The 24,174-nt window shown below is 40.6% G+C and overlaps 1 protein-coding gene across 2 annotated transcripts in view; it reads left to right on the top strand.

Annotated features, from left to right (window-relative positions):
- Positions 1-24,174, top strand: part of MAP3K5 (mitogen-activated protein kinase kinase kinase 5) — a 239,267-nt gene that overhangs the window by 170,009 nt on the left and 45,084 nt on the right. For both annotated transcript variants that reach the window (XM_030809751.1, XM_030809750.1), the window contains exons 15-19: positions 4,608-4,741; positions 13,228-13,355; positions 14,552-14,688; positions 16,404-16,509; positions 22,434-22,591. In XM_030809751.1, the coding sequence (XP_030665611.1) occupies positions 4,608-4,741; positions 13,228-13,355; positions 14,552-14,688; positions 16,404-16,509; positions 22,434-22,591 (663 nt within the window). The remainder of the gene's footprint in view (positions 1-4,607; positions 4,742-13,227; positions 13,356-14,551; positions 14,689-16,403; positions 16,510-22,433; positions 22,592-24,174) is intronic.

Below are 24,174 nucleotides of genomic sequence, written 5' to 3'. Positions count from 1 at the left end.
GTGATTTGGTTTCAACATACAGATTTTGAGCGTGCTGAAGAGGGGGGTACGCAAACATTCAGACCATAGCAGGCATTTATGCTGTGCTGAGGAGTTTGGATTTCATCTGGAAAGTAACAAGCTGCCAGTAAAATAGATGCAGTGGCACTGACATGGAAAGCTCATGTGGAACCTTGGACTTTGGAAAGTTCACTGTCAATTTAGTGGAGAATAAATTGAAGATTGGAGCAACAAGAGGGGAGAAAAGCCTCCGAACTTTTTTTGGGGGAGAAGTGCTTTTCTTCTGTGCTACTTCTACAGAGATTCTGAGGCAATTGTGGTGAGAATAAGGAGGTAAAATGGATTTGTGAGATTTTAAGAAGAAAAATCTGAGAACTGTTGGCAATAAATTTGAAATACAGAGTAAGAGAAGGAAAAAAACAAAATTCTAAGAGGACAGTGGCTACCAGATATCTGCTAAAAAAAAGCAAATGGATGTTCAATGGATATTAACAATATACTGTAATATCTTTATAACACCGGTATTTGGAAACAATTAATAATCACCCTGTAAGCTCTTATTCTATGATAGGGGTTCCCTAATACATAGGTAGTGGAAAGGTTACAAAATCTGGAATCTTACAAGCTGGTTTCAAACCACAACTCTGATATATTTTCACTGGAAAAAAAAATTTCTGATCATTTGTAAATTGAAAGTAATCAGAAAACTATGACACAGGCTTATGATGATAGTCAAGTGAGGTGGGTTATTGAAAGTTGTTTTTTTTTTTCCTCTAAAATTATAAAGCATTGTAGTGTAAAAGGGTGGTGGTACTAGTTTGAGTGTATAGGTTTCTAATCCTTTGAGAGGGCACATCGGCAAAGTTGAGCTTCTTTACCTGCTGCTGGCTGGGTCCCACTGGTGGAATTCCAGCGTGGCAGGCACAGCATTGCAGAAGTCTAGACCACAGGAATTGGGTGTGGAGACTTGGGCTCCTGCAGGTGGCATTGTTTGGATTATGCTTCCTGCCTCCTTGCAGGAGCCCAGTTTTAACTCTGAGTTAGGGCATGTTGCTAAATGATCCCTGCTGCCTGTTCCTTCACTCTGACCACCTATCACCTGGTCACTCTGATCATCTGCCCTGGACCAAGACAGTCTTCAGGTTTACGTTAGGCAGCCAGAACAGGGCTATTCTCTAATGTGCCACTGGATACTTGGCAATGGGTAAGTAGTCATCTCCCTTCCAGAGCTTGGCCTCTGTCCTGAGCCCGAGAAGGATTCATGCTAAGGAGGCCAGTGCTCACTCCAGCCCTAGCATTGTATTAGGCATAATTTTCCCCAGAAGACACCACCTGACTGCCTTCTATAAGGGCTTGGAAACCTGTTGGAAACAAATAACCTGGAGCTGGTAGGGACATGCTCCGCCCCAGCCCCATCCTCTCGAGTCATGCATGTGTATCCAAGAGTTTGCAGAGTGATCTGATGAGCTACCTTTTTAGGTAATTTGCCCTTTTATTATCTTTCTGTCTTTCATATTTTGTAGTTTCCCTATATCATATCTGACTGAGTTTGTTTTTATTTTTCCAATTTAGGGCTGAATTTCTGGAAGTTGTATTCAATTCTCTTTCAAGTCTGGCCTTTTTTAGAATATCTTATCTTCTCATTTTTAAATATTTTATATCTATGTTAAATGTACATATTTTATAATTATATTCTATCATTTCTGATTTAATGAAGTCTTGAGGATTGAGATTTGTCATATTTGTTTTCACTGATGCTGAACTGTTTCCTTACATAGTTTATATTTTTTGGATTGTGAGTTTAACTTTAGTGGTGCATTATCAGTAAGAATTCTGCATAGCAAACTTCAAGGGGTCTGCCATTAAAATGTTTTTGCTTTGTTTCTGCCAGGCACTCCGGGGATATACCAGGCTCAAGAGCAATTATGAGTATTATAATAAGTGTTAATTTGAAGTTCAAACAGCGCCAGGATCAGCTATGGTTGAAAGTGTTTAGAGAAGACCTATTTTTGCTCCTCCAGAGCTCAGTCTTGAGACAAACCAGCCTTATTTTTATTTCACAGTGTAGTGGGCTGACTTTTCTAATCTACCCTTTCACCAAGGGCCTGGTTTTGTGTGTTTCTGCTCTTTGCCTGGCGTAGGCACTAGGCCATACTTCCTATCCCCTCCTGGGCATTAAGACCCAAGCTGGGCATTAAGACCCAAGCCCCACATGAGAGGTCAGCAAACTATAGCCCCGGGATCAAATCCAGCTCACTGTTAATCTTGGTAAATAAAGCCTTATTGGAACATAAGCACGCCCATTTGTTTATATATCAGCTGGGCTGCTTTCACCTCACAATGGCAGAATTGACTAGTTGCTACAAAGACTAGATGGCCCTCAAAGCTAAAACATTCACTATCTGACCTTTTATCAAAAAAAAAAAAAAAAAAAAAAGCAGACAAACTCCTGCCCTAGATTAATGAAACTGCAAATCCTGCCTTCATCCCCACCCTTTGGGCTGCAGGAGTTCTTGTGATTACCTGCTAGTATTCCTTTCCTCTTCATTTCTAGCTTCTGCAATCACTTTTACTCTTTAGTAAGCCCAGCTGGACATTTAAAAGTATGTCCATTTTATTTTACCTATGTGTTTTTAGCAGGAAGGTTCTCAGGTATCTGGTCTACCATCTTGCCAAATCCAGAGCCTCTCTTCTACTGTCTTGGTAGCGATATGTTATTCTTTTTCTGTTTCCGTGACTTGACCATTAAACTTATTCATGTTAAATTTTTATTTTCTAATGGATTTTTTTAAGATCATGAAATTTTTCATCTACCTAACTCCATATCTATGGAATTTGATAAATAATGCTTTTCTTCTCATTTAAAAAATTATTGTGTAATTCCCATGGTCATTTCCTTTTTCACCCATTGGTTATTTTAAAGTAAAGTAAAATATACTTTTGGCTGTCTTATTTTTAGTATTCTGTGCTCAGAGATCATGGTCTTTATGATATCAGTTCTTTGGAATTTGTTGAAATTTTTCTTTGTTGTCTAATATGTGATCAATTATAATATATTTTTCATATATGCATGAAAGGAATCTGTATCTGGGTACAGAGCTCTCTCTGTAGATGTTATATCAAACTTGTCCATTGTGCCATTAGATTCTCTATTTTAAAATCTGTGTGCCAGATATATTCCTTTCTAAAAGAGTTCTGTTAAAATCTATTGTGGTTGATATTTGTGTATTTTTCTTTGAAATTTTATCAACTCTGCTTTATATATTTCAAGGCTATGTTGTTAAAGAGCATAAAAACTCATGATCATTGCCCTCTTCATAGATTACTCATCAGTATTAACGTTAAGTTTGTGGACTTATACATGTTAGAAACCATTTTTTTTTTCTTTGAGATGGAGTCTCGCTCTGTTGCTCACCTGGAGTGCAGTGTCGCCATCTCAGCTCACTGCAACCTCCGTCTCCCAGGTTCAACCAATTCTCCTGCCTCAGCCTCTTGAGTAGTTGGGATTACAGGCGTGCACCACCACACCCGGCTAATTTTTGTGTTTTCAGTAGAGATGGGGTTTTGCCATGTTGGCTAGGCTGGTCTCAAGCTCCTGACCTCAAGTGATGTGCCTGCCTCAGCCTCCCCAAGTGCTAGAATTACAGGCATGAGCCACCACACCTGGCCAGAAATAATTTTTTTAAATGGCCAACTCAGACCCTGCTGTGAGATGAATCTAACTATGGACTGCCAGTTTTAAACTCCAGCAAAATGTAGACTATATGAAAAGCTAGTTCTAATATTCTCTCCCCGGGGTCTGTAATTTTATGCTAGGTTTCTACAGGGACATGCCTTGATCATGTGATGGCCCTGAATCATTTAGTTCCAGTCCAACACAAAGGATGTCACTTTGGAGTGATGCTTCCAGATCTGAGGAGGTTTCTACTGAATCCTTTCTGTAGATCCAGTTTTCCATATTTTGCTGACACACTGACAGTTTGAAGTTTAGAACTATAGATATTTCCTTTCTACATCAGAGATCAAAATTTCCCTCTATTTTTCATTAAAAAAATGTTTTTGGGTCTTGGGGGAAGCGGGCGGGGGGTGGGCGGTGGTGATGAAGTAAAATAATCCTGACTTTATCATCGGCACCTAGTAAGATGTCACAATTTTCTTCTTATCCAAAGCCTTTCAGTGGTTTTATTCTCCTGGCAGTGTGAAATGCTTTAACAGCATCAAAAGCTGAATAACAAAAGGAAGATTTATTAGATGTGATAGACATTGACAGATGTTGATGCTAGTTATACACTGTTTCATTGATCTCCAGAATCAATGAAAAACAGGACTGAGTGGATAAAATAATCCACATGGCTTTTGGAGAAGCGCTTCTATGAAGTTAATTATGTAATCCCCACTGTATTTGTAACAGTTGTGAAAACATAAACACAGTATCTGCTTTATGTTGGGAGCATTTATTTGTGCATCCTTGAAGCTGCTTCTTAGAACTTCAGCCTGTTAATGCCGTCTGATAAGATAAGGAATAATGCTCTTGGAAAAAAATTTGATGTTTGAAATGTAGAATGAACTAATGTTTCGATCTTTTCTCCCCGTTTTTCCTTTTGTAGTATGACTATGAATATGATGAAAATGGTGACAGAGTCGTTTTAGGAAAAGGCACTTACGGGATAGTCTACGCAGGTCGGGACTTGAGCAACCAAGTCAGAATTGCTATTAAGGAAATCCCAGAGAGAGACAGCAGGTACAGTAATTGTAGCTACTAAAAGCTGTTCTATAGTACTTTGGGTTGTTCATAGTATTTTAGAAAATACTTGATGATATTCTAATGAATGAAACTGAAAACTTCATTGTGTGAATTAGCTCCTTCTGAGGTTTTGCTGCTGCATCATTCAGTGTTTGAAGTGCCAGACTGGTGGGGAAGAACGGGGCTTTCAAAGACTAGAAAAGAGAATGGCCCTGTGTGTGTTGGGCTCAGGTTGTCTTGGATAAAGGTGGATGTATTATGTGAATAGATGAGGAATAAGCACTATCAGAAATGGTTTAGGTTGGAACCAGTTCTAGGTTCCAATTGGGCATGTGAGGAGCTTCTAAGTTATCATTCCATCTTAACAAGTGGAAAGCTGAACAGACTGAAATCAATGGCTCTTCTTGAATTCATCAGTGAAGTTTCAAGGGAGGCAGCTGCCCCTGAAGTTGGAGAGACTCATAACTTACTGAGCAGAAATCCATGATCTGCTCACCTCTGTGGGAACCAGTGCTGGGGTAGGAAAACTGAACTGTAACTGACAAATCTCTAGGGGCCCACTGTGAAATCTGAGTTAAAAACTCCAGTGGGACCCAGTCACTCCGGGCTAGGGGTGAGGGTCATACTTTCATGAGTTTTGGAGCTTTACCAGGTCCTCACAGAGACTTGAAATGAGAGAAATCCCATTGTGCTTCTGGCAGCAAGAAAGGAAAAGTCATCATTTTTTTTTTTTTTTTGAGATGGAGTCTTGCTCTGTCACCCAGGCTGGAGTTCAGTGGCATGATCTCGGCTCACTGCAAGCTCCACCTCCAGGGTCCACGCCATTCTCCTGCCTTGGCCTCCTGAGTAGCTGGGACTACAGGTGCCCGCCACCATGCCCGGCTAATTTTTTGTTAGTAGAGACGGGGTTTCACCGTGTTAAACAGGACGGTCTCGTGATCCGCCCGCCTCGGCCTCCCAAAGTGCCGGGATTACAGGCATGAGCCACCACGCCCGGCAAAGTCACCGTTTTTAAATACGCTGGAGCATTCTGTTCTTAACAAGGTCTGTCCACAAGAGACTGTATTTTACCGGAGCCTAACCAAACTGGGGGAAGTGGAGTACCAAATTTAGCCCAACTCTAGCTGTCCTGTCTCACCTATGGGGGCTAAAGCTAAGGAGCACTTGTAAAATTTACAGCCCAGGGGCAAAGGCTCACTAAAAGACTGAGACCTAATCACAGACCGGTCGAACTCTTCCCCTCCCTGACTGCTTCCCACCACATTACTAAAGGCCTATTTACTGCAGTGCTTTCACCTAGGACATCATGTCCACCTTTCTGTAGAAAACTATAAGGCATACTGAAAGACAAAAAACACAGTTTAAGCAACACAGCAAGTGTCAGAACCTGAACCAGATATGGCGGGGATATTAGAGTTATCAGATTGTGAATCGTATTCACATGCTTAGGGCTCTCATGGAAAAGTAGAGATTATGCAGGTGCAGATGGTAATGTAAGCTCAGAGACAGAAGTCCTAGGAATAATTTTTAAAAATTCTGGAGATCAAAAACAGTAATAGAAGTGAAGAATGGCTTTGATGGCTTATTAATAGACTGGACACAGTTAAAGAATCTCCGAGTTTGGGAATATATCAGTAGAAACTTTCAAAATTAAAAAAGCAAAGAGAAAAAAAGACTGAAAATAAAAACTGGGACAATATCCAAGAACTGTGTGACAACACAAAATGTATAATATATACATTTTTGCCATCAAAAGTAATTAATGGCAAAAACCGCAATTACTTTTGCACTAACCTATACTTGAAGAAATGAGTTGAACCTCACATAGTGAGGCCTTGTGAAAGGTGGAATCCTTTTTAGGAACAAAAATGTTGTTCAGGAAACTGAAGCGCTCTGGTGATAGGATTATCTGTTGCTCACTGCTCTTGTGCTCTGCCTTATGGTTTATTTCTCCAACTAATAATTCTGTCTTCTCTCAACCTCATGATTTCTGCTGCCTTAGGGCTTCCCTTACATCTCTCTGTAAGGCAGTGCTCCTATAATTAGTGAAACACAGTTGTAGTGTATGATACACAGTTGTGTGTGTTGTGTATTCAAAGTCTGAAAGAAAGAGGATTGGATTATTTAATAGATGGTTATTATTATCCATATTTGGCCAGGCTTTAATGCTGCGCTACATCATGGGCTGATTCTGGCTGCCCTTGAGTCCACGTTCTGTGGCCGTGGCCATAGGCCACGTGACCAGCCTTCCTTAGGAAGGACCCACCCCTGAGTTCCCCAGGTTACCTGTCTACCCCACATCTCCAGTTGTAGATCTCAAAGGCATCTCAAGGTTAACATGACCAAAACTGAACCTGGAGTTTTTTCCTTTTTTAACTTTTATTTTAGAACCGGGGGTACACGCGCAGGTTTGTTACAAAAGAATATTGTGTGTTGCTTAGGTTTGGAGTACAAAGGAATCCGTCAAATATACCTACGTAGTGAGTATATTACCCAGTAGCAAACCCGGATTTTATTTTTATTTCCTTATTTTTTTAAGACAGAGCCTCACTCTGTCATTCAGGCTGGAGTGCAGTGGCCCCATCTCAGCTCATTGCAACCTCCACCTCCCGAGTTCAAGCAATTCTCATGCTTCAGCCTCCCGAGTAGCTGGGATTACAGGCCTGTGTCATCATGCCCGGCTAATTTTTGTGTTTTTAGTAGAGACAGAGTTTCGCCATGTTGGCCAGGCTGGTCTCGAACTCCTGCCCTCAAGTGATCTGCCCACCTCAGCCTCCCAAAGTGCTGAGATTACAGGCGTGAGCCACCACGCCAGGCCGTGAACCCGATTTTTATTCCCAAATGTACTCTCCCTAAAGTACTCCTTGTGTCATCAGTTACTGTCTCCCCATGCATCCAGCTGCTCAGGCTAACCTCCAGGATTCATTTGATTCCTGTCTTTCTTTTGCACTCCACATCTACTCCATCAGTAGGTCGTACTGTTTGTTGTATCAGCCTCTGCAATATATTCTGAATCTGTCTACTCTTTCTGATCACCACAGCTGCACCTCTAATCTAAGCCTTCAGGCCTGTCACCCGGACTCCCTTCTAGTCTCTGCAATTACCTCCTAATTGGTCTCTGCTTTCACTCTTTCCTCCACTCCTTCTTTGAGGAGTCACAGAGGTCTTTCTGATGTTAAAATCAAATCATGTAGTGATAATGATGTGTCAGTGAAGGTCCATCAGTTGTAACAAATGGACTACTCTGGTGGGGAATGTTGATAATGGGGGAGGTTGTGCATGTGTGGGAACCAGGAGTGTGTGGGAAATCTCTGTACCTCCCTCTCAATTTTTCTGTGAACTTACGAACTGCTCTAAAAAATAACATCTATTTTTAAAAATCACATCACGTCACTACTGCCTAAAACCCTTCAGTGGATTCTTATTGCAACCAGCATGAAACCCAGAACCCTTACTTTGAATCACAAGGCCACAGGCGATCTGCTTCCTCTCTGGTCTCACTTCCACTCCAGCCACACTGGTGTCTCTCTATCGGGCATACCAAGATCAACCCAGACCTTGGCAGGATTGCCTCATTTTCATCATTTGAGCTTTAATTCAAATGTCAAGCCCTCAGAGAGGTCTTCTTTGACTGCCCCAAACTGAAAAAGACACCTCCTCCCATGCAAGCACTGTGTCCGGTCCCAGCTCTTTATCCTTAGTGCGTGACTTTCAGGCTGCCTCCAGGCTCCGTATGTCAGTCCAGAAGGAAAAGGAAAACAGAGCTTCCCAGAACTGCCCAGTATACTTTCTCCTCTGTTGCACTCGCCCAAAATGCCTACCCCTACCTACAAGGAACTAGGAACTCCGGCTTTTTAGCCAGCCATTTGTTTCTCCAAACAAAATCATAGAAAGAGGGAAGAATAGATATTAGGTAAGCAAACAGCTGTTGCTGCCTGCCGCATGTGTAGTTTCATTCAATTTCATATTTGTTTGGTGTCGTTCCAGAGTTTCCTCTTAGTTAATTCATGAGACATGATTATGGATTCTTATGAAACAGTAATAGAAATTACTCATTAAATACCTAGGTAATGTATATAAAGTTGTCATCTTAAAATTTTTCTTTTAGTCCTATGCGTTCTTAAGGAGCATATGTATAGATAGTGTAGATTTTGAAACAATATGAAATTTAACGAGGTCATCACTGTCAAACTGCTGCAGCCAAATTCACTAACCTTTAGCCACAGCTCCTCTCTTCTCTCCTCCTGATGGATTTAGGTGAACACTTGGAAGAAACTCACTTTTAAAATCACCCTGTAGTTTAAGTTTATTCAAATGCTACTATACACACACAAAGCACACCAATACCAACAAGATGTTTCAGTTCCTGTTCCGTAACAATGCAGTTGGTATATGTGATTTGCACATGACAAGTCTTTAGCTTGAACAGCTGGTGCAGGTCGTCTTCTTGTTGACAATATAAAGAGATTGCAGACAAGTCTATTATTGTGAAAATACAGCAAACAAAGTTGTTTCTATCCATGTAACCTGGAGGGGTGTGGACGTTCTGTTGAAAAAGATAGCAGTTACAGTTACAAAGCATAATTACAAAAGTAGTGTGATGTGAATAATGCATGATACAACCTGAGTGTACACTAAACTACCATCTGTAAAGAAGGATCAGAGCAATGGAAACAATTTCTCCTCTGTTTCTTTCATGTTCTAAAACCACTTTGTTAGAGAATCAAAGTGGTTGTAAGAGAGAAGAGGTAGATTTAGTATGCTCTCATCATCTACCCCCAACTAGTTGTTAATCTCAGGTTGGCTTTCTCTTCTGATATTCTACATATCCTGAACTGGTTATTTTTATTTTATTTTTGAGATGGAGTTTCATTCTGTCGCCCAGGCTGGAGTGCAGTGGTGCGATCTCGGCTCACTGCAACCTCCGCCTCCTGGGTTCGAGTGATTCTCCTGCCTCAGCCTCCCAAGTAGCTGAGATTACAGGCACCTGCCACCACACCCAGCTAATTTTTATATTTTTAGTAGAGACGGGGTTTCACCATGTGGCCAGGCTGGTCTTGAACTCCTGACCTCAAGTGATCTGCCCACCTTGGCCTCCCAAAGTGCTGGGATTACAGGAGTGAACCACTGCACCCAGCCATGGACTGTTTATTTCTATGTCATTTTCACCCAGCTGTATATGAAAGACAACAGGGGAGCTTTTAAAGATACTAATGCTCAAGCTCTACTTCCAAAAATCCTGGGGTGGTCCTGGACAATTAGAAGCCCTCTAGGGGATGTAAATGTTCAGTCAAGGTTGGCAACCACTTGGTCTAGATGGTTAGCAGTAGGGATTTGACTCAGAGGGGATGTCTGGAGATATCTTTGGATTAATAGTTTTGTCAAAACCAAAATATGTAAGTATCTCTGATAATCTAGGCCATTTCTTCTTTCCCTTGTTTCAGGTAATTGAGAAGAAATATGATTTTCTTATAACTCTCATAGACAAGAATAATTTGTTGATGTGAACAAATTATAATTCCATCCTTGTTTAATGCTTGGCACTTACACTTAGTGAAAATGCTGGGTGTTTGTAATATTTTTTATATTGGAGAAGAGTACTTGTCCTTAGCTAGGTTGGATTCTGACTACTATTGCAAATTTTGAGCTATCTCCTTAGTTTAAGTAATGAGGTAAAGATATTGCTTCTCCAGGATCTTAAGTTTAAGCATTGATGTTTTGATTTTCAGTAGAGAATCAGGAGGTGGGAGCCTTTTGATTAGTAATTAACTGAGGGCCCGGTATGGTGGTGCATGCCTGTAATCTCAGCACTTTGGGAGGCTGAGGCTGGCGGATCACTTGAAGTCAGGAGTTTGAGACTAGCCTGGGCAACATGGTAAAACAAAAAATACAAAAATTAGCTGGGCATGGTGGTGCACTCCTGTAGTCACAGCTACTCGGGAGGCTGAAATGGAAGCATTGCTTGAGCCTGGGAGGCTGAGGCTGCAGTGAGCTGTAATCGTGCCACTGCATTCCAGCCTGGGTGACAGAGAGAGACCCTGTCTCAAATCATCATCATCATCATCTGAGTTAGTTGGTTGTTTCAGATTTTTCTTTATCTCTTAACTCTGTAGAATATAGAGGCACAGTATTTGCCACTAATCCATATCAAGAGCAGTTATAAGCCAGGTTTGTTGGCTCACGCCTGTAATCCCAGCCCTTTGGGAGGCTGAGGTGGGCAGATCACCTGTGGTCAGGAGTTTGAGACTAGCCTGGCCAACATGGTGAAACTCCATTCTCTACTAAAAATGCAAAAATTAGCCAGGCGTGGTGGCAGATGCCTGTAATCCCAGCTACTTGGGAGGCTGAGGCAGGAGAATCACTTGAACTCGGGAGGCAGAGGTTGCAGTGAGCCAAGATCGTGCCATTGCACCCCAGCCTGGGCGACAAGAGTGAAACTCCATCTCAAAAAAAAAAAAAAAGCAGGTATGAACCAATATAAAAGTGTTTTAACCCTCATGGAAGAAGCAACTTGTAAATACCCTTATAGTTGAGAGTCATTACCTAAGTATCTTATTGGTAACTCTGTATGTTGATATTTCTGGTGTTATCTCACTCAAGCAATTATCAAAATGTTGTTGCTATCTCTAACTGGTATACTATTAAAGTGCTCATTTTAATACCTGCCCTTCATAGTTCCTAAAGCAGTTCTAAAGAAAAAAAGAATAATCGATCTAAAATACAAGTCTTTTGTTATTGTTATTGCTGTTGGCTGCTTTCTGGAAATATTACACAGACAATAAAAATTAAATTAAATGAATTTAAATGTTTATAAACTAATTGCTTTAGCTAAAGCACTTACTACTCTAAAAAGCTTATTGAAAATAACATTATTCAATATTAACCAATGGATTTGTCAGTGTAAGATCTAAGGATTTCCTACATGTAGGACTGAAGCAAGTGTGAGACACCAGGTTTGCACTAATGTGAATTATTAGTGTATTTCACACCTGTAGCCTCCATTATAGAAGATATATATGTATTCAATTTAGATTATATATAGATCTAGATCTCGAGGAATTGCTTTGAGTCTGTATTTATTGCTACATAAATTTGCTACAATATTGCTACAATATTTAGCTTCTTAAGTAAAATTTGAGGCTACTGATTTGGACTGAGCTCCTGCACTAGGCTCCAACAGAGCAGCCTGTGGAACCATGCTAGGGTTCCACATCACCAAACCAAAACTAAGCAGTTTACTTGTAAGATCTGACCTTCTGAAAAATCAGGAGAGAGATGATAGCCAAATTCTCAAACAGGCCAGTTTTCAAAAAACAAAAATAAAACAGAGTCACGGGGACTGATCAAAAGGCACCCAGCCAACCTGAGCTGGCATGAAAAGAAGTCCCCTCTGCTTTAACCCCTGCAAGGGAAGTAACCTGAACTAAGCTAATGTTAACCACTTGGTTTTTGCTCTGTGTTGTTTTTGTTCCTGCTCAAGCTACCTTAGGAAAGAAAACCCACTGTTTTGCGACGCCCAGCGGACCTCCTATTTTGATTGGATACTGCCTGGCTCATGAATCATGAATAAAAGCCAATTTGATTTTTAAAACTCAATTTGCTGAAATTATGTTCTTTGGCAAGCAGTACAATAATTACATTAGGGCTACATTAAATTCAGGTTGGTTAAGAGTCTATAAAGCTTTACAGTACTTCCAATAATCATCAAAAGTGTTGTTCTGCTCCAGAAATATAAAATAACTTTCATAATTTGAATCAGCAACATATATCAAGTACATAAATTTGAAGTCACACTTTCATTGTGGAGGCTTCATGAGGATTAGGTAAAAATCATGATATAATAGAATTAGTGGATACAGTAAGGTGAAGATTTTGACGCAAGGGGCTCAAAGAGATTTGACATATGAGTGGTTTTATGTTTGCTATTGAAGAATTGACGGGCCTTTCAGGAAGTTCTGGAATGTACATTATGCAAGTTTTGTCTTCCTGGGCAAGAGTCTCCTGATTAATAGTAAATTGTAATAGTAAAGTTTTATAGTCAATAATAAAGTTGTGTTGATGAGGCCAGTGGAATAGAAAGTCATGTTAATATGTTAATATGGAGAGTAAACTGTGTGGACGATTTCCATTCAACTGGGTTTGAATCTTAGCTCTGTCACTTACTAGCTTTGGGATCTTGAGCAAGTCAGTCATCCTCTCTGTGAATCAGTTTCCTTATCTGTAAAATGGGCATACCAATACTACCTTCTCATGGAAATGAATTAATGTATACAACTGGCTTAGTACCTGACACATTTCCCCTCAGATCCTACCACACCTTCAACCTCATAGAATTTACCTTAGGAGAAATAAAGTCCTTAAATCATTGTTTTGGTTTTACATATGGACATATATTTGACTGACATTTTCCATTTGTATTGTTTAAATTTATACAGTAAAGTCTGGCTACATAATTAACTCATTGACAATTGCATGTCTTTTAGATACTCTCAGCCCCTGCATGAAGAAATAGCATTGCATAAGCACCTGAAGCACAAAAATATTGTCCAGTATCTGGGCTCTTTCAGTGAGAATGGTTTCATTAAAATCTTCATGGAGCAGGTCCCTGGAGGTAAGAGATATTTCTTTCTTTAAAAAGTGTGAATTTTTAGAGCCTCAAAGGGGAGTAAAATTGAATGGGATTTACCAGAGTACAGGTCTTAATCTGTCTAAACTGAAAGAAAAATTGGACATGTGACATTACCTCCAGTTTGTTAGGAGATGTCAACCATAAATGATGAGAGTTAGAAAATATCCTAATGTATAGAGTTTATTCCAGTGCAAAGCTTGAGGATAGCCACCCAGGAAACACAGACTCCAAAAGAATGGGCCAGTGTTCCAAAGTGAGGAAGTCCATGTTTCACTTATATAGGCTGGAGACTAACAGGGTGGCAACATCTTCTACACAAAGTCATTACATTTAAGTGGTTACAGCTTGCTGTATTCCAAGGCAGATTATTTCAGTGTTCCATAAGGAGGGGTAACGGTCTCAAGGGATCTTTTCTTTGGCACCATTTAGTCTTCCCCAATCATTTACAGGACAAAAATGCAGAAGAGATTTAGCCTATAATGGCAGAATCAGAAGTTACAACTGAATGCTACATGACTCAGGCCACAAAGTCACATTCCTTAAATAATTTAAAGTTCTAGAAACTTTACATTTGAATTATGTAATTTCACAGAGACAGTACATAAATATGGGAACCATTTCAGTATCTATCATCATGACTTGAATTAAAGTTAGCAATTGACATTGGCCTTTTACTTAGACATATTTGATTACAAGCATCTTTAGAGTAGGGATATTTGCAAATTCATGTTTGAGCCCAATATCCAGTATAGCTCCTGGGCCACTGTGAAGAACCAATGACTGTTAGCTTAAATTACTGTTACATGGCCAGGCACAGTGGCTCACGCCTGTAATCCCAGCACTTTGGGAGGCTGAGGCAGGCGGATCACGAGGTCAGGAGATAGAGACCATCCTGGCTAACACGGTGAAACCCCGTCTCTACTAAAAATACAAAAAAATTAGCCGGGCGTCGTGGCGGGCACCTGTAGTCCCAGCTACTTGGGAGGCTGAGGCAGGAGAATGGCGTGAACCCAGGAGGCAGAGCTTGCAGTGAGCCGAGATCGCGCCACTGTGCTCCAGCCTGGGCAACAGAGTGAGACTTCGTCTAAAGAAAAAAAAAAATTACTGTTACATTATTAATACACTTTAAAGAGCTCATTTGAATGAGGATTTATTTACTATTTATCCCTACTTTACAGGAAGTCTTTCTGCTCTCCTTCGTTCCAAATGGGGTCCATTAAAAGACAATGAGCAAACAATTGGCTTTTATACAAAGCAAATACTGGAAGGATTAAAATATCTCCATGACAATCAGATAGTTCACCGCGACATAAAGGTAAGGTACACCAGCATTCATTTTCATGAGTTCTTTCTTTGCTGGGTTATGATTTTACTTGCAAAAGTCATATTGTGTTATGAGTATTAATTTAGAATGGTGAATAAGTAAATCTTAGAAACAGCAGAAATACAAAATATCATTCACTCCTGAATCAGTTATTTATGTTCATGTCTTAACGCTTCTGCTCAAGGAACAAACTGCTCAACTGCGTTCAGCCAACAAGATTGTGCTCCCCACTACACAATGTTTCCTAGGAGCTCTGTGGTGTGGGATGCAGCTGTCTAAACAGGAGATGGCCCCTGGTCCTGAGGAGCTTATAGGCTGGTTAATCTTTGTATCCTTGCCCATAGTAGCTACTCAGTAAATACTTACTGAATCAATGGATGAATGGTTAGAAGAAAAAAAATTTCTCTTTTCTCACACGTATCACATATTCATTGATTTAACTATAATTATAAGGTATAGATTCTCTAAAATAAGCTAAAATAATAACTTTACATTCTCTTTTTAAAAAGAAAATTCAGAACTAATACATTTTTTACAAAGTCTGGACTATTGAAAATAAGTTAATATTACTACCCTAAAATCAACCAAAAAGCCCATTTATCTGTCATGTCCCTACATATTCCACGAAAAGAAGAAACATAGAAAAGAAAGTAAAGTAACTGGAAAGTTATGACAATCATAATTTAATTATACATACATCATTATATATCTGTAAATAGCAACAAGCTCTAACCAATTAGGAATCATATTTGATCTTGTGATCTGAGTAGATTATGAAGAACTTATAACCACCCAATGAATTCATGTTGCCCACTGACCAGATAGAGCTGATTGCTCAAGATAAGAATTGCAACTGAGAAAGAGTTTAATACACATAAAGATGGCCAAACAAGATACTGGATTTTATAATTATTCAAATCAGCTTCTCCAAAAATTTAGAGGCTAGGGTTTTTCAAAGATAGTTTGGTGAGCAGGGGGCTAGGGTCTGGGTGGTTGGGGATGCAATTATAGGGGTGTGGAAGATGGTTCTTGTGTGTTGAGTCCACTTCTGGGTGGGGGCCACAGGACTGGTTGAGTCCAGAGTCACAGGTCTGGGTGATGCCATCTGATAGTCAGAGATGGAGAAGCCTGTAAAGACATCTCAAAAGGCCGGTCTTCGGTTCTACAATAGTGATGTCAATTATAGGAACAATTGGGGAAGTTGCAAATCTTATGAACCCCAGAAAATGGGCTGATAATCATTTGACTGTGCCTACATCTTAGCGGACTTTAGGCCCCTCTCATCCTCCTAACCTGGTGGCCTTTCATTAGTTTTACAAAGATGGTTTAGTTTTGGGGAAGGGCTATTATCAACTAAACTATAAATTAAATTTCTCCAAGTGAGCTTGGTCTACACCCTGGAATGACCAAGGGCAGTTTGGAAATTTAAGGCAAGATGGTTGTGGTTAGATCAGGTCTCTTTTACTGTCATAATTTTCTCACTGTTATAATTTTTGCAAAGGTGGTTGGTTTCAAACTGATAATATGTAAACAAAAAATAGTGTCAAGAATGCACTATTGAGATAAACTATTAATGAAGAATACAGAATTAATGTCGTTGGTAGCTGTAAGGACACCTTTTTTTTTTTTTTGAATTGGACTTACCAAGTCAACAGACAGTATCTGAAGAAAGATAACATTCGTGATTAAAGTCCTCTGTTCTCTAGGGTGACAATGTGTTGATTAATACCTACAGTGGTGTTCTCAAGATCTCTGACTTCGGGACATCAAAGAGGCTTGCTGGCATAAACCCCTGTACTGAAACTTTTACTGGTATGTTTTTGCAATGATGATACAGATCTTATGTAATTAAAGAAATAATTGCTGAGTTTGAGCACAATGTGAGAGAGAAATTCAGTTGGTGTTCTCACACACAGTAATGTTGGTATCTTTTCTCTTTTCTTTCTTTTCTTTCTTTCTTTCTTTCTTTCTTTCTTTCTTTCTTTCTTTCTTTCTTTCTTTCTTTCTTTCTTTTTTATTTTTGAGTTAGGGTCTTGCCCTATCACCTAGGCTGGAATGCAGTGGTGTGATCACCTATCACTGCAGCCTCAAACTCCCAGGCTCAAGCAATCCTCCCACCTCAGCCTCTTGAGTAGCTGGGACTACAGGCATGCACCACCACGCCCAGCTAATTTTTTTGTATTTTTGATGGAGACAAGGTTTCACCATGTTGCCCAGGCTGGTCTCAAACTCCTGGGCTCAAGCGATATATCTGTGCCCTCCAAAAGTGTTGGGATTACAGGCATGAGACACTGCGCCTGGCCAATGTTGGTATCTTTTGATGCTCACTGAAAAATACGTTACAGAATTTGATTTGGCCCTTTTCTCTTCCTGTGTTTATATGACTTGCTTAGTCTCCTGCTTAATGCCACTGAAGATTTTTTTTTTTTTTAATTCTCAACTTGTTACTTGTTTTTCTTTTAATGTAATTACTTCTTTCCTGGTTGGCCTACAATAACTCTAGCAAAATTTTTTTTTTTTATTAAACATTTCCTTGGCCCAACCTCTCTGTGATTCTTACTCATACCCTAATCACTTCCCATTTGGATGATGAATTCCCTCTTTTACTGTTTACTCTCTGTGGTTGACTCCCATACTCCACAATATAAATAACCATAGGATTTCAATTCAGAGGAGGAAGTGACTCACGGACTCAGAAGAAGGGAGGGAGAGAGCTTTCCTGAGAAATTAGGCAATGCGGCCACTGAGCTGCCTCTGGTGCAAAGTACTGGGAGGGTGGAGACCAAGTGATTTCCAAAAAGGTAACAGTAGCCAAGAGGAAGCTCAGACTCAAGAGATTCATGACTGCCCAACAGTTATAGGGAGGGTGTGTGAGATTTCAAACCTGATCTCCACTTAGTTCTTAATCACTCCATCATGCTGACTCTCATGAAGTGTTAAGTTCTTCTTACAGAGAGAAATGTAGCAGGAAAAAAAAGGGTAGGGGGAAGGGAAGAGAAAAAGATCATGCATAATCTTTGGTCTAATATGAAGCAACATGGCCCCATCTCAATTCTGTGAGGTAGGTGGGAGTACCTCCATTTTGTAGATGAGGAAATTACCTGGGAGAGAAGTGACATTGGAGTCAGAAGTCACAGCAGTGTGTACCTCATAGAACGCAGATTGGTTTTTTGTTTTTGTTTTTGTTTTTTTTTTTTGAGACTGGGTCTTGCTATGTTGCCCAGGCTGGTCTTGAACTCCTGGGTTTAAGCAGTCCACCCACCCCACTCTCCTAAGTATCTAGGATGTCATGCCTGGCAAAACTCAGTTTTTTTGTTTTTGTTTTTTCTTTTGAGATGGGGTCTCGCTCTGTAACCCAGGCTGAAGTACAGTGGTGTAATCTCTGCTCACTGTGACCTCCCCCACCCTGGGCTCAAGTGATTCTCCTCCCTCAGCCTCCCTAGTAGCTGGGACCATAGGCACGCACCTCCATGCCTGGCTAATTTTTTGTATTTTTGGTAGAGACAGGGTTTCACCATGTTGCCCAGGCTGGTCTCAAACTCCTGACCTCAAGTGATCCACCTGCCTTGGACTCCCAAAGTGCTGGGATTACATGTGTGAACCCCCACACCTAACCAGAACTCAGATTTTGTATCTACTGTTTGCTCTTTGCTTTTACCTTCTGGCTCTAGTCCATCTTTCTCTCTGCCTTCCTGCAGGAGAGAGAGACATTCTGTGTAAGTTTTTTCCCTAGAGCATTCAGTCAGCAATACCCCTGGCCCAGCTCCCACCTCAAGGCAATGGATATTTTAGGGTACAGAATTAAACACATTTAGAATATATTTGTTTGAAAAAACTAAATTCTGACCTACTAATAACTTCAAATGTCTTTACATTTCTTTCCTCATACTCTTAACTTGGCAAGCGGCAGTTTCAGTGCTGTCAAGACTCAGTAACTTCTCAGAGGAAAATCCCTCGTTTCACACACTTTGTGGGACAGGATGTTAACGCAATACCTTCTGCTACTAATCTGGGGAACATCTTTTTTGTAAAATCTCCAAAGGAATTGTAGGAAAGCAGTCCTCACAGAACCCTTTGCTTGGACCTCTTCCACTGGTGTCACGTAAGAGTGACGTGCGTCACTAACATGCATAGATCTGTCCCCAGCACTGGTCCCGAGGGCCGTGTACATCGTAGGCTTCAAACATGAACTTGGTGGTCACCAAGTCCCAGGTGCTTAGTCCCAGGTGCTCAGTCAATAAATTGGTCTCTATCACCTCTTGGTGATTTTGATGAGGGAAAAGGCAGCAGTGATCACCATTTATGGAGTGCTTACTGTATTACCTAGCTCTGCACTAAGTGCTTTACATATGTTGTTTTATTGAAATTCATACATCAGCCTTAATCATTAGGTATCATTATCCCAGTTTGTGGTGAGAAAATGAAGGTTCAAAGAGGTTGAATAACTTGCCCAAGGTCACAAAGCTAGTTGGTAATAGAGCTGAGACTCAAGCAAGACTTAACAGGCCAAAGGGAATTAATTATCTTCTCCCAAACCTGTCCCCGGCACACTCTTCTGTCTCAGTTGGCAGCCACTCCCGACATAGTGTTATCCAGGGCGCTTCTCTTTTCTCACACTCCAACCCAGTCCATCCACGAAGGCTTCAAAACGTGTCCAACATTGGGCCGGTTCTCACCGCCTCTGCTGCTGCCACTCTCATCGCTCACCTGCATTTTCAGTGGCTTCCCCAACTGTGCTCCTGCTTCACTTTTGCCCCCTACTGTCTACTCTCAGCACTGCAGCCAGAGTGATCCCTCTGAAACATAAACCAAGTCCTATTGCTCAGAGCCCTCAGTGGCTTTCTTTTTTTTTTGTTCAGAGTAAACAAATGTCAAAACCCTTATAGTGGGGGACAAGGTTCTGACCTGATTCGGAGTCTGTTCCCTTTCAGACCCCATTTCCTACTCCTCTTCTGTTGTTTACTCAGAGCCAGAAACGTGGGCCTTCCTGCATTTCCTCCATGACAACAGACAGGGTCCCATCGCAGGGCCTTTGCACGGGCTTTTCCTCCTGCCGCTACCCCAGCTGTCTGCGTGGGTAATTTTCTTACCTTCTTCCAGTCTCAACGCAGATGTCACCTCTGCAGTGAGACCACCCATGAACACCCTATTTACCATGGCAGCCTTCCTGCTGATCCTCTTCACTTGGGTCTATATTTTTTTGGTCATAACATGTCACTTTCTAACATGCTGTATAATTTACTTACTATGCTGATAATTTATCATCTGGCTTCTACTGCAAAAACATAAGCCCCGGTGTTTCTGTCTGTTTTCTCCTCTGCTGTATTCTAACTGCCTAGAACAGTGCCTGGCCCATAGTAGGCACTCAATGTGGATCTGTTAAATGAATGAATGAAATGTGACATTAGAGTTTAATTAACCACTAAGCTGTACCACCTCCCCGGGTAGTTGCAGCAGCAAAGAAATTCTACAATAGATATTTCAAAGCAAATTGTTAAAAAAACTTTAGAATGCAGATACGTGAGGTATGAGTTTTAAAGCAAATACCCTCATTGGTTTTTCTTAAGCCAATGTTCAGGTTGGCTCTCATCTTCATTATCCAGCTTCATAAATTGCTTTGTTTAAAATATTATGTGTCATGTGTTTGTAGAGTAAAAAGAGGAGCAGATAAGAACACATGACTCAACCTGTTTTTCTGGCACTTGCTCAGTGGGGGATAATTAAACACAATTGGCAGATTGTTATCTGACAAATCAAATATTGCATAATTTGTTGTTGACATTACTTGAATTGTCCAATTTACGATGTTTAAAAATTAAAAATTTCCAAATTTTGATCCGCTATAATTCCTACTTAGCTATTAGTGCAACTTAAATTCTCTCATTAATTCTATTCTAGGCCCTGAGACAACAAAAGGGGGTGGTAGGCTTCAACGCATTTTCGAAAAGACCATTTGAGCTTATTTAAGTCATACAAAATTATCACTTGGGGAAAAGCTACAAATGAAAAGAAATCATACCAATTTTGTAGTAAGGGTGGGCGAGCGTCTTTGGGGAGCGTGGTTGCCTTGTCTTTGGCCAGGTGAAAGGCTTTCTGAGAGCAGACGTGCAGTTGTATGTGAGCGTGAACTACTGCTATGCAGTGATAAGATCTGCAGGATAAACCTAGAAAGACGGCAATACGTAACAAAAATGATCACTTTTATTTTGGTAAACAATAGTCCATTTCTCACCTATGATAGTGGTTTTCAGAGGAACAGTTTGCAGGAATTTTACACAATTGTTTTCACCTAAAACCATGCATGAGGCATTCCTAAAAGGTATCATCTGTGTTTATCAAAATGTCTGTCACTTTGGTTATGAATCAGAAAATCTGAAACAGTGCTTTTGGCAAACACCTCATGATTTGAAGTAATTCAACATGGCATCTTGGATGAGTTCTTGTTTGCTGACTATATTATTTGTATATCAGAAGCAGGGTATGTGGTGATATGTTTCTATTCATGCTCCTGACTCAATGCTAAACTTTAGGAAACCACTTTATGGGGTATTCGAGGTTCAAATCCAGCCTCTCATTTGGGTTAATGAGGTAATTGTACTTGAGTGTTTACTTGGGGTATACTAGGCCAGAAGCAGACTAAGGGCTCATGGCCCCCTCCACTTAATTCTTTCCATTATACCACACTCTCCACCTCTCTGATTCCATGCAGGCTTCAAGCTCTTCCCTTTTTCATTTTATTCTTTTTTTTTTTTGAGACAGAGTCTCACTCTGTTGCCCAGGCTGGAGTGCAGTGGCATGATCTCGGCTCACTGCAACCTCCGCCTCCTGGGTTCAAGTGATTCTTCTGCCTCAGCCTCCTGAGTAGCTGGGATTATAGGCGCCTGCCACCATGCCCGGCTAATTTTTGTATTTTTAGTAGAGACAGGGTTTCACCATGTTTGCCAGGCTGGTCTCAAACTCCTGACCTCGTGATCCGTCCACCTTGGCCTCCCAAAGTGCTGGGATTACAGGCGTGAGCCACCACACCCAGCCTTCATTTTATTCTTAGTCACTGTGTCTGATTATCTGTCTGTATGGATGGCTCATGGCCTGTCTTTGATCTCTTAAACCTGTTAGTCCATGGACCACAGACAGCAGCAGGAGTCATGTGTATTTGGATTACAGAATAGGGCACACCAGAAATTTATTTGCATTAATTTTCACAATGGCTTTCAGAATCTTTACGCTGTCATGATTAAGAAATAAGAATGAAAACAGAAGAGTTAAAGCATTCAATTTAGGAACTGAAAAATAGAGATAGAGCTAAGGAAATGGATGAATGAACTATATTCTCTTCTGGAAAAGATTAGAAGTATACATGATAACAGTCTTCATGCATTTCAAGAAATGTGTGCCGATGTTACTGTTCTCAAAAGACTAATTGTTAGAAGTTTCTAAGAGGCCCAATGAAATGATGCCTCACTTATAGTCCACTGTCTAGGGAATGAGAGCATACCTATTCATAACCAGATAATATGGGTAAAGTATCTTTATGTCACTGATGAAATCCATTATAAAAACTGCTATTTCCACTTTTATTAATAGCAGTGAAAACTGGAACTCACAAATGATATTAGGACTTGAATCATGTTTTTACAGTTGTCTCATTTCTGTTGAAAAATTCTGTTGAAAAACTGTCATTAGATACCCTTCTGTTGTATCTTTTTAAAATGGAAATGTATTTGAATTGTTTCCAGGCACCCTCCAGTATATGGCACCAGAAATAATAGATAAAGGACCGAGAGGCTACGGAAAAGCAGCAGACATCTGGTCTCTGGGCTGTACAATCATCGAAATGGCCACAGGAAAACCCCCATTTTATGAACTGGGAGAACCACAAGCAGCTATGTTCAAGGTCATACTTCATTTCTCTTAAAAACAAATGGATAAAGCTTTTTATAGCTATTGGATGTTCTGTGTGTGTGTGTGTGATATTCTTTTTAGATAAAGGGAGCTAAGTAAACTCGAACTGAGGACACATTAAAGGTCAAGAAGATTCTCTCTCGGTTAGAGCCAGTGCTGGTGCCTCACACAGTGGACCTCTGTGAGCCTTAGTTTTCTCAGCTATAAAGTGAGATTCAATGTAACTTCCATTGACCACCTTTTAACAACGCAGTATAAATAACACATGACTATATTGAAGATGATTTAAGCCCTTTGGGAAACAGTCTGAAAATTTGCCATGGAGGAAGATAGAAGAACTTTTTTTTTTTACCCATTTAGGAATTAAATCAAAGTTAATAATTTCCTTTACTTCTCTACCATAATAGTTTGAAGGCTTCATTTTTTGAAAAAAGAGCATAATTACCATTTTAAGTAAATCAATCTTATTCTCATATACCTACTCCTCTAGCTTGTTAATTTGCCCATCAGTAGCTCCTATGGGAGGAGGAAGAAGCCCCACCTTTTGCAGTAGGAGGTATCTGATAATAGAAATAGGCTTATGAGAGCACAAGTGCCAGCATTTTGAGATCTGGGGACTGAGCATGGCTATGATCTGCCTCTTGAATCCCTGCAGTCCTCCCCTGCCAGACTGCCAGGCCAACAGGAAGTTTGAAATGGAAACATGCTTCCCAAGTAGTAAAACTCACACATCTGCTACTTTCTAAGGCAGAGGACTTAAAAAAAAAATTATTTATTTATTTATTTATTTATTTTTTGTGCTCCCCTGTGGGATCCAAGGCAGAGGAGTTTTTCTTTTCTTTTTTTTTTTTTTTTTTTTTTTTTTTTTTTTTTTTTTTTTTTTTTTTTGTGTGGAGACAGAGTCTCGATCTATCACCCAGGCTGGAGTGCAGTGGCACGATCTCGGCTCACTGCAACCTCCGTCTCCTGAGTTCAAGCAATTCTCATGCCTCAGCCTCCTGAGTAGCTGGGATTGCAGGCACACACCACCACACCCAGCTAATTTTTTTTTTTTTTTTTTGAGATGGAGTCTTGCTCTGTCGCCCAGGCTGGAATGCAGTGGTGCAATCTCGGCTCACTGCAAGCTCCGCCTCCCAGGTTCACGCCATTCTCCTGCCTCAGCCTCCCTAGTAGCTGGGACTACAGGCACCTGCCACCACGCCCGGCTAATTTTTTGTATTTTTTAGTAGAGATGGGGTTTCATCGTATTAGCCAGGATGGTCTTGATCTCCTGACCTCGTGATCTGCCGCCCTCAGCCTCCCAAAGTTAATTTTTTATATTTTAGTACAGATGGGGTTTCACCATGTTGCCCAGGCTGGTCTCAAACTCCTGAGCTCAGGCCCTCCACCTGCCTTGGCCTCCCAAAGTGTTAGGATTACAGGAATGAGCCACGCGTTCGGCCCGAGAGGACTTTTGATGGTAATTATTATTCCTCTCCCTGCTGCAGACCATGTTTCTAGCCCTTATTCCATCTGTGCATAGCCTCTTATGAGGGGCCATGTGTTGTTACAGACCTGCTTTTGTGCAAAGCTTGG

Source organism: Nomascus leucogenys, chromosome 3, assembly GCF_006542625.1.
Source record: "Nomascus leucogenys isolate Asia chromosome 3, Asia_NLE_v1, whole genome shotgun sequence".
NCBI classification, from domain to species: Eukaryota; Metazoa; Chordata; class Mammalia; order Primates; family Hylobatidae; genus Nomascus; species Nomascus leucogenys.
This window is presented reverse-complemented; position numbering and strand designations above follow the sequence as displayed.